Source organism: Corvus moneduloides, chromosome 2 (assembly GCF_009650955.1).
Source record: "Corvus moneduloides isolate bCorMon1 chromosome 2, bCorMon1.pri, whole genome shotgun sequence".
Taxonomy (NCBI): Eukaryota; Metazoa; Chordata; class Aves; order Passeriformes; family Corvidae; genus Corvus; species Corvus moneduloides.
Window position 1 is genome coordinate 80580 of NC_045477.1, and position 11302 is coordinate 91881.

Consider the following 11302-nt stretch of genomic DNA (forward strand, 5'->3'; position numbering starts at 1 on the left):
AAGGATAGCAGCAGCAGATGGAACAGGAAGGCAGGGGGGAGCTAATCCCTGCTATTTATTTTGAATAAAAATAGCATATGGTGTGTCAGGTGCCAGCACTCTGCCCAGAGCGAACAGAGAGAGTTCTGCCCCAAACTTCCTGCCCCAAAGCTGTGAGAATCTGACAGACTCAAACATGGTGGTCTCCGAGTGGTGGAGCTCAGGGACTCAAGTTTTGCGTCTCGTGTTTGAATTCCCCAACAAATGTAGGGGCAAGAGCGTCACGCTACCCCTTAACTCATTTCGGGAGAGCTTTGGGGGCAGCATCCCTTCTTGGGGATATGAAGACCTAGCTTACTGTAACTGTAAAGGTCTCACAAAATCTGTAAGAACTTGACAGGAGCAAAGCTTTTACTTCTCTAACAAGGATAACTAAATCTCATCAGAGGATTTAACAAAAAAATATTAGCACATCTAAAATGTGGTTTCATAAGTCAAACTTCCTCAGAAAGGCAAAAAGAGCTGCAGGGACAGGCCTGAAACAAAACCTTGGGTCTCAGCACCATGATCTAAGCTAAAATCTCAGTTCTGACACACGCCTCTTTGTTCCACAGAACAAATCCCAGACCAGAGCCCTCTTCACTCAGAGAAACTTTAAACCTGACTTTGAGGTTTAACTCGCATATTACTGAAATGAAACATATTTCTAAAATTAAATGTTTTTCTTTAAATAAAGCAATGAACACTTTCACTTGACTTTTACAAGGCAGTATAGAGAAGATGCATTATTGCATCACTCCTGCTAGCACTTCTTTAAATATCCTGGTTGAAGGACACGCTGCAATTGCCACAGTGAGTCAAAAGAACTGACTCAAGGAAATTTATATAGGCTTTTATCTCGCCAACACAAGGCCAACAAAAAAACCTCTGCATCATTGTGGTTGGTAGTGATTGATCCTGCCACGTTACTACAAACAAAGCATTTGCTCAAAGCGTTTGTTTGCTTTCCGTTTACCTGGGGGAATCTGGGATGGGTGAATGCCACAGAACTTAATGGAAACTTTTAATGCAGAAAGGTCACAGGAGCAGATTATATTTCTTGGGTGAACTTTGCTTTTTCATTAGATCCACTTGTTTCTATGGTTGGGTCAGGAGACCAAGTCTATGGAGTTAAGGTGATGCACAGTTCTGTCTGAACTGTTTTGGAAGAAAAGACAGAAAAGTTGACACCAGAGAACAGAGATTAAAAGGTTCTCCCTAAGCAGCGGCTGCTTTCTGTTCACATCCAGAAAGTCATTCCTCACCCCAGTTATGCAATCACAATTACTTCATTTTTAATCTTCAGTTATAGCCACATTTCTTGGAAGCTGCCCAGAAAACCTAGCTGGGACTCAGGTAAAGAAAGGAAGACTGACTGGTGGGTGAGCCAAGGAGGTGCGGTCAAGCCTGAGCTCAGAGCAGCAAGGAGAACAGAAAAAGAAAGAAGCATTAAAAAAGGGTGAATGAGTGTTCCTCAGTGTTGCCAGAGAGAAGGAGTTTGTTCCCAGATGGATAAGGGGTCAGTTCACTTTGTCAACAGACAGGGAAGAGGTGGGAGGAGCCATGGGGATAGGATGGAGAGCTGAGGCCTTTTCCCTCCGCCAGCATGGAGAGCAAGAGGATGAGAGGAGGTGAGGAGCAGTGATCCCTGCTGTGGGGAAGGTACCCTCAAAATGCCACCATCCCCAGCCAAGCCAGCTCTCCCTCAGCAGCTGGGCTTTCTATGGCACCAGAACACCTACAGTGTGAAATACTGTAAAGAAGTTTGCTGATTTTGCCAGCTCTTATTTCACCTGTTTTGAGAACCAGTCCTTGAACATAGAGGAGTTGTGAGGGAATGGCTGTCATGAGGCCCTGATGTCCTGAAAAACAGCCCTTCTGACAGTCTCCTGGGAGCCCAGAGTATTCAGGATTTTAGTTCCCAGAGACTGGAGAACTAGCAAAATTCACAGCAGCCCCCTGGAACGGGACCTGATCCAAAACGTGAAAGCTGCAAGTGATCACTGAGAAGATAAAGATATATTTTAGTTAAAAGGTGTGTTTTGAAGAATGGGCATGAGGGGAAGAAAATTCTCTAGTTGTAGGATCCCTCTTATATTCGTGAAGATCTAAGGAAAGGACTGTGGATTAAATCTCTCTTCTTCCAAAACTTTCAGCTTTCAGTTTAAATTTGGGCAAGAATACTTGGATTCCACTTTGAAAAATTAATTACACAGAGGACTGCAGACCTCAGAGCACACCTCCGCTTTCAGTAACCAATGAAACTAATAGATTCATAGAATCATTAAGATTGGAAAAGACCTGCAAGATCATCAAGTCCAACCTTTGAATTTCTTGTCCAAACTTCTAGAGAAACATAGATTATGCAGATTTTTATCATATCAACATTACTTCCAATAAGAGACACGATTGAGTTGTTCTCACAGAGCTGAATTTTGAACTGCTGGTGGTGTCTTTATTTCAGAACATTTTTCTTCCCTAGCAAATACCAATCCACAAAATGTTATTGCACAGTGAAGAAATGCCTCTCTAAAAAAAAAAAAAATAGAGCAAGAAATTTTTTTCTCACAGTTAAAAGCTGGACAGATGAGAGCAAGAACCTGCAGCTCTAGACAGTAGAAAGGATATAGACCACAAATACAAGTCAAACTTATAAATAAAGTAATAATAACCCTTCACTATACACTGCTCCCGGCTCCCCTTTCCAAAACATCAAACAGATCCCACGAGGGTGCATCTTTGGGTTGTTACAAGCCAACAGCGAGGTCTGGTGATGAACAAATGGGCTCTGAGCAGGGTGGAACTGCTGGCACGATTTAACACTTGCATTAAGGGAACAACAGAGATTACATGGGCAGGTGTTGGAACCTGGCAGCAGTCTAGGAAGGAACTCTGGAAAGCTGTCAGAATGGTGGGCAGAGGAGGAGAGAGGAAAAGAGTTTGGGTGTTAGGGGTAGAGGCCTGATTGCACTTGGCAGCTGCAGGGCACTGCTCCTTTAAACGGGACAGGTTTGTGGCCACAAATATTCAGCAGAGTTTAGGAAAATCGAGTTGCTGTTCCTGCTGAGGGAGGGAGCAAATAAGGGAAATGAGCAACTGCACAAACTCATCTCAAAGCTGCTGTTACGGAGCTTGTAGTTCTTCAACAGTATTAAACAGCCTGGGGATGGCACTGCAGGGTGTCGTCTCACCTCTGGCAGCTTTTGAAGCGGTACCTGCTTTTGAAGCAGCTAAAAACTTCTCCCTATGCTCTGGATACATTTTTTTTTAAAGGTTCCAGTAACATTTTGATCTCTTCTGTTATTCTGGATTAGATCTCCATGTTAAAAGTAAAATGTGAGCAGAATTTGTTCAGGCCTGGGAACTTCCCAGTCTGGTAAGAACTCTGGAATCTGCTTTTCTTTTCTACGCTTTATTTACTGAAATGTCTGCATGTCATGTTTAATATTGATCTCTGGGGTGAGATAGCTTTTTTTCTCTGATCATTTTACCTATTTGGAAAGCTCAGTGCACAATGAATACTGAAGACAGCTGTACTTCTGAAATTAATCTTGGATAACCTTATCTAAATAACATCATTTGAAAAATGAACAGACTTTTGTGAGAGGAACTTTCCTAGATAAGGGAATAATTTTTAACTCAGTGGCTAGTTGAAAGGGAAAATTTCAACATTTGTTTTATGTTATTGTGGAGAACCACCATGTGATTCCAAAACTAACATCCCAAACCAGCAGTTAAGCAAAAAAAACCACCAAAGAATGAGACAGCAAGCATTTAAAAGCCTTTTACATGTGAAAGGAATTTAATATGAGAAATGTAGCTTATCCAAGTACGTAATTCTGGTCTTTAAATTTCATGGCTGCTTGCTTAGAAATTTTCAGGCTTGTGGAGCCGAACGCAATTTTAAAAATTACAAACTGTATTTTTCTGTTGCTGGGAAAATAGTTTCTACAGAGCCATGACCAGCATTTTGAACTGTATCAGCACGAACTACATTAAAATGCATAACAACACATTTTGACTATTAATTATATATTAACTTTGTTGCAGTGCACTCAACTGGCTTTTGGGAAGTTCTGCTCTGTTCAATACGGGTAAGGTTTGCTTTCTGCCCTAGAGGCAGTTCCTTAAGCTTAAGGAATATGCTGTGTTCGCTGTGATAACGTAGGAAGGAGAGAAGCAGCTCTTCTAAATAACTTTCTAACAGCAGTGGGATGCCCTGGAGCAGTAGAAAAGGTACAAGAGTGCAGTTTTCACAAACAAAGAACAGAGATTGCTTCCTCATCTTGATGGAAACAAGGATATTTTCCCAGTTCCTCCAGTCACTTCACTTTGCACTGACGCAGCACCCTCCCAAGGATCACGTCTGTGATTTCTGGTGCCTGTGCTCCCTGCGAAGGGACTCCCCTCATACCGGTGCTACGAGGCTTCCCTCCTAGCAGAGGGAAGTACAGCACTTGTTCGCTCCCTCAGGGCCCGACTCCAAGTCTCCAGGAGAAAGTGGGAACCTTTCCAGGGACTTCCACGCACTTTTGGTCAGGCCCTGGCCGATCCACCCACAGCGTTCCCACCGCGCAGCGACAGCTCAGCTTCTCGTGTCCCTTCCCACCTGGCCCCTCTGGAAAGCCTTAAACCTCTCCTCCTCCCTGCCTTCTTCAGGGCTCATCCGACCTGCGCTCCCCGGGGTGCAGGCCCGGGACACGGCCCCGCAGAGGGGATACGGAACACGGAGCGCTCCGGGGAATACGCGGCTCCGTGCGGCGCTCCGGCCGGGAGCCCGCGGCCCCTGCCCTGGATGTGGCGGGTCCCCGCGGGGCATCGCGGGGAGCTGGCAGCCCCCGCCAGACCCTGCCCGCGGCGTGCCCGCCTCCGCCCGGCCCCTCGGAGCCCCGCAGCCCCCGCAGCCCGGAGCCCGTCACGCGGTGCCCGCCCCGTACCTGAGAAGTCGGCGAGCGCCGCGACCTCCGCTCCGCACACAAGGACCACGCAGGACAGGAGGCGGAGGAGCCGCCCGGGCTCTACCTGTGCGCGGCGTGGGTGCTGCCCCGCATCCCCGTCCCTCATGGTGCGGGAGAGGGCGGCTCGGGGCGGGGGGGCAGCCCCGCCGCTTCACATGGTGCAGCCGCTCCCGGCTGGCGGTGCGGCCCCCCCGGGCCGCCGGGCGCCCTCGGGGCTGCCCTTGCCCCGCGCGGGAGAAGAAGGAGGAGGAGGAGAAGGGGGAGAAGGAGGGCGAGGGCGGAGCAGCCCTGCCAGCGGCCGCGGCGGGAGCGGGTCCAGCCGGCGCGGGCACTTGGGACGCGGGGGCGGCGGGGAACGGACGGGAAGGGACGCGGGCTCCCGGCGGCGCCGTGCCGGGCACTGCCCTCGGCGCACATCGTGCGGCCGGGCTGACTCAGACCCGGCTGCACCTCGCCCGCCCTCCCCGGCTCTCCCCACCCCTCTCCGGGCAGTTCGCGCCTCCCTCCTGGTCAAGAGGCTCGATTTCACCGTCTCCCCCCTCATTCTTGCTTGGCAATGGTTGGAGGACTGTCACGGACTTAACACACACACCGCGACTCATGTGGCCACATTTCCCCGCTTGTGTTTTTCCCCAGACAGGTGCAAGGTGCTCCCCATCACTCCCTGTCCCCCGCAGCCCAACTTCCCTGCTTTCCCTACTGCAGACGTCGTCGCCCCTCCTGCCGGACCCTTGTGCCGTTCCTGCCCTTACACCTCGGCTCACGGGTCTCTGAGGGAACCCAGGTGGGAGCTGCGCCGGGCAGGATCTCTGGATGAGGGATTTCAGTGGGCAAACAGCACTGACTCTTCCATGTTGCAAAAGGACTCTCTCTGTTTCCTCACTCTGATGGTGTGTGACACCATCTTACCGCAGCCCCGCAGTTTTACGACTCTACTTCAGCATGCCTTGAGTTTGAAGTGTGTAGGCTTAGCTTAAAGTTTTCACTGCAAAGTGAGGAAACATCTTGAAGTTACTTTGAGAGAGTTCAAGTTGTTCCCTGAAATCTTTTGTGATATGGAAAAGTGAACCAGTGAGAAGTTCAAACAAATTGTCATTGCAACCTGCTAAACTACCTTCAAATATAATTTGGTGCTTCTTTTACGATATGAGAGACTCAAGGGAATGTATCAGGACACTCATTTCCCAGTTCCTATAAGAGCTCTCCCCAGGAAAGAGAGCTTAGAACTAACACCGAAAATGGGGCATGAAAGCATCTTTTTTTCCTGGGGCTGTGCTGGGGTATAAAATGGGTAAACATAAATATCCAGCTGTTTACATCCTGCCATGCATGTTCATACTGATCTTTCTCCGGAAGAAAATCCTCACGAGTGAGTAGGTGAAAGATGATGGAACCAAACTAATTGTGTTAGATCTATTCATCTCCTGTTCCAACTGAAGTTGGAATGCATCCAGATTTGAATTTCCAAACTTTGGCACCCCTTTTCAGAGGTTACACTGAACTTTGACCAGCTTGGTCTTCACGTTTGAATCTGAATCCACTTTTGTTCCTGACCCTCTCCCTCTTCAGACACAAAAAAACAACTGGGTAGCACATATATTAGAGTATGCTTCCTTAGTCTTGGGCAGATAAGAGCAAAACAGGTTTCACATGAACCTGTCTGAGGTCAGGGGCATTCCATCAACTTTTACTGAGCTCAGATAAATGGGATCAAAGATGCCGAAATAACAGTATAAAATCACCCTGAAACATCTGCAACTGCAAACACAGACGGGGAGAGAGAACAGTAGCTCTGCAGGTGAAGCCCTTGCTTCTGGTTGCTTCAGATAAGGACAGTGTTTGCCTCTGAACGCAACCCTCTGCCTTCCAGCTGGATAACTGGAAGGAGACTTGTGGGAGCCTCCCCCTACTCCCCTACTTTTTCCCCTTGACCTTGCCATACCTGATCATTCAATCTGACACTTCCTGCATTTACTGTCTCAGGTCAGTCCCGCCAAAGGCAGAAATGAATGCTGGGGAACAAGTAGCATAGATTTTTACAAAGAAAGCATTTGGAGGCCATACTTGGATCCTCTAGAAAGGTGTTTAGATGATTAGGGTGAACTTACCTGTCTATCCCAACTTCCTACCTGCCATAACTACGTATCTGCCATAACTTTAGGTGAGTGCAGTCAGATGCTTCAGGATGCCAAACCTCCACTCCCTATACAGCCAGTGGAGAGATTTCTCATATTCAGGCCACCTGCGACAGCTCTAACAAGAAGTGTTTTGGCTCCTTCTCTCAGATCTGCTCATTGATCCCTGGAATGTAGATGTCAATAATGACAATTCACTCTGAGTGACTGAGTTCATGGGTCTGTGACAAGTACACCATCAATGCAGAAGAATATATAAAGCATCAAAAATAACTGGGAAGTATCCCGTACTTGTGCTTGAAAGACTTTGAATCAGAAGGTCTGCAGATGAGAACTTGTGAATCTTCTCTTCATGGTAAGATAACATAGCTTTTTCTAGCCAGGTGGTGCTATAAGAAAAAGACCGTCCCAAAGTGCAGGAATGAGCTTGGTATGCTCTTGGCACTGTGCAGGTATAACCCAAAGGCAAGGGCAGTTTCCAAGTGGAATGACTGAACTGGGAGTTCAAAATGTAGGTAACCTCCAGGGAGGTGAAGCAGTGAGGGTTGAATGACAGCACAAGAGGCAGCTGGGTGCTCCTGCTTGTAGATATCTGCTTTTTAGGGAAGCCTTCCTATGGAGGAGGAAAACCTACGGACACTGGCTGACAGGAATTCAAGACATGCTTTCAGTAGAATGGTGCTGACATTTTTTAACATATATTTTTCCCCCTCTGAATGGGGGCTACTTTGCTATTCAACATTAACCTAAGCCCAAGAAACCTAAAGTATAAAAAGTATTTTTGCGAATCTCTGCTATTCCCTGTGATGGGTAGTGCTTAAATAGTAAACGTGGAGAAAGCAGTGTAAAACACAAAGGCAGGAAGGGAGAAAATGTTTACCATGATGTGCAGAATGTGTCTCTTTGCCACAGCCTGGAAAGCAGCTCCTAAAAGCTGGCAATGCTCAGTAGCTGGAAGACAATACAACTAATCCAGACATGCTCAGCATGTAGAATTACAGAATCTCAGCCTTGTCCTTTCCTCACAAGCAACAGGAATTAGATTCCTTTTTTTCCCCAAAGAAAAAAAATCACATGAAAGCCCATAAGTTAGAATCCAGGAGAGACATCATGTCTGCTTCAGACAGTTTCCCTCTTCTGAACTTGGGGAGAAAAGAAATCATTTCACAGTGTCAGAAATGCAGGAATTGTGTTGTTGCATGGAAGCTTTGCAAAGGCAAAGCCAAAATCTGAGCACTTAACTTCTTTTTCTCCATATTATTAATTTTTCCCTGAACTTCAGCCAAACTACCAATTTGGAATTCATATGATGGCTTAGTGTATGGAAATTCCGATAAAATTAGTGCTGTCAGTTAAGAAGTAAACAATGTGAAATAAAAGAAAGTGAATGGGAGAAAAAGAATGCAAAATAAAATAGACAGTTGAGTTAGATGGCCTAAAATTTTCTGTTAGTGAAAAAAATCACTAGATCCATTGTACAATAACAAAAATTGTCAGAAAAATATCTCAGAAATACCGTTTCACACACACATATGCACACACACATACACGCACACGTCTGTGTGTATGTACACTTCTCCCCACTATATCCCTTACTGCTTTTTCTTCCTGCTTTCTTCCCTATAATTTTTTTAGGAACTGATATATGTAATTTTCATTCTATTCTCCCAGAATAAAGTTTCAAAGGAGTTCTCTAACGTTCTTTTTGGCTTTTGAGGATTAAAACAAAAAAAATTAATAAAATCTAAGAACAAAACCCCAGACTTTTCCCACATTTTTAAAAGCTTTATATTCCTGCATTCTGACGCAGACAGAATCTACAGGACAGTTCAAACAAGTGGGTTGCTATCCTCTCTGTTTCTATGGAAATGAGTGTCAGACCAGTTAAAACATAGCACTTTATAGTAATCACTATATGGTGATTATTTAAAATAACAGCACATTTTTCCCAATCCAAGCTCTACTTCTATGGATACAAGCTGAAAATAATTGTAGAGAAGTGTGTTCCATAGTTTTTTTATAATTCTAAATGTGTTTTGGAGGCTGTAAGTTGTCACAAGGTGCTATGGATAATAAGATCTAACAAGATCTTCAAGTGTGCTGTAATTTGAACTTGAGAGGACCAGTTCTGTGAGCCAGAGTTAGGAAACATTCTCGTGCGTGTAAGTAGAAGTTTGAATGAATATTGAGTGCTGTACTTAACCCAGCAGGTTTAGAAGAAGGGGAAATATTTGCTGTTTTCTGCCGTTTTTTGACTCGCTTCAGAGAGAGCAAACTCATCTGAACAAGTTTTGAGTTTTGTGTTCATGAGCTGCTCCTTGACCAAACTAGTCATAACACCATAGAGACCCTGACCAAGGGTCATAACACCAGTCAGAAGACCAAGACAGAAGATGTGACCTATGAAGTCTGTAAAGCCAATCTCCTCACGTTTCATTTGGAATGAAACCTCACTCCATTTCCTCACCACTCGCGGCAGAAAGTCCCCACTCCTTACCCTCCTGAATGCTGCCAGTCTTGCTGGCACTTCTCCTGTACACAGATTATTTTTTCTAGCAGTGCACCTGGCACTTGTATAGACACGAAGTAAGAGGCATGCCCCATCTTACAGAGCTTACTGCTGGAAACAAGAGAAAACATGACCTAAGGTGGAGGCAGAACAAATGCTCCAAGGGAAAGGTCCTGGCTTTGTTGTTCTTGCCCTCTTAAAGCACCCAAGTCATCCCTGGTCAACTCCTGACATGGCACTTCAAAGACACATAGGAAAGACTATGTGTCTTGCCTCTCAGTTTAGGAAGGACATTAGGACAGAGTGGCTGGGTGGACCACAGCCTTGGAAATCAACTCCTTTGTGAAAGTGCTTTATTATGGGTGTATGAGCCTGCCTTTGATGGGTTGTTGTCACTGTTCCCCTTTAATAAGTATTTAAGCTAAGATTTTCCAAAATGACTAATGGTTATGTACTTGAAATTCAAGACTGAAGCTTTTTAAAGCCACAGAATCAATGTCAAAACACTGAAAAAGCTGTGGCTTTTCCAAGAGCCTTGAAAACATCAGGCTTCAAGGTCTCTCGAGTTAGGTATGCAAAGGCATGGAAAACTGGTAGTGTTTCAGAAAAGAGTAGCTCATATCAATATCTAATCAGTGGAAGTTAATAGTTTTGAGATCCAGACCTCAGGCTAATTCAACCTGAGCACTGTGAAATTAGAAGCAAATAACAGAATTTGAAAATAATATTGCAGCATTTCTTAGTGCCTGCTTTTCCTATCAGGACTGTAAGGGCTTCCTGGTAAATTCTGTGACTCAGTGACTGTGTCAAACTAGCTCAGACTGGATGATACTTGAAGATTATTCCATGTGTAGAAGGTGGGAAGGATTTCAGTCCACAGAAGATATCTCAAGTATCTCAATAGATACTCAGAGCTGCTTTCAGCACATACCTCCTCTAGCTCTTCACAGCCTGCTCATTGACCTCCACACTTTTCTGTCCTCTTCCCTTCTTTTCTGATCTTTCCACCCATCTTCAGCACCTGGGCATGCAGCCCAATTCCAGACTCACACCATGCTCTGACTCAAACCCCTGGTGCTCATAATGCCTTGTGGACAGGTCCTTCCATATCAACAGGCTCTAGTATTCCTTGTGGGAGGAAGATAAACTGCCATTAGTCAAGCTTTGAAATGCACTCCTTGCACTCCAGCTAAAATAACTATGGGACTGGGGGAGGAGGAGGAAAAGGAGGAGAGGTGATTTTGATTTACAGCATCAAGAGTGAAAAAAGTTGTGGTTTTACTTCAGCCTTACCAGCCCTCATCTCCTGGGTTCACACACTGTACTTGCACATCACCTGGACTCCTCGACGCCGAACTTCTGGAATTCAGGCTCTGCAATGACTGTGTCTCCAAGTGTGTGAGCTAGCACTGGGCTGATCCGAGCAAGGATCATGGGAGTATGGGGCACAGGGCATTTGGACATGTGATGACAAAGAAATGATAGTGTTGGGAACATCCCCTTCTCGGGAGGCTGTGCTGAGGAAGTGGTCCTGGTATCCCATCTCTTGGCAGCATCCACCCTCTCTCCTTCTGTGATCCCATGCCTCAGGAAAGCAGGAAGATTTGACAAAGAGCTCTATTTCACACTTGAAATTTTGGGAAAAAACAAAGGAAAGCTTTCTGTGGAATAATTGTGTAAAC

General features: G+C 45.7%; 1 protein-coding gene across 2 annotated transcripts in view; it reads right to left on the bottom strand.

Moving 5' to 3' along the window:
- Window positions 1–5337, bottom strand: part of EVA1C (eva-1 homolog C) — a 32786-nt gene extending 27449 nt beyond the window's left edge. Inside the window, exon 1 of one of the 2 annotated variants that reach the window (XM_032094316.1) lies at window positions 4956–5337. In XM_032094316.1, coding sequence (XP_031950207.1) covers window positions 4956–5082 — 127 coding nt within the window. In that variant the 5' untranslated portion in view covers window positions 5083–5337. The remainder of the gene's footprint in view (window positions 1–4955) is intronic. The other variant, XM_032094307.1, reaches the window with a different exon arrangement.
- Between the last annotated feature and the right edge of the window lie 5965 nt (window positions 5338–11302).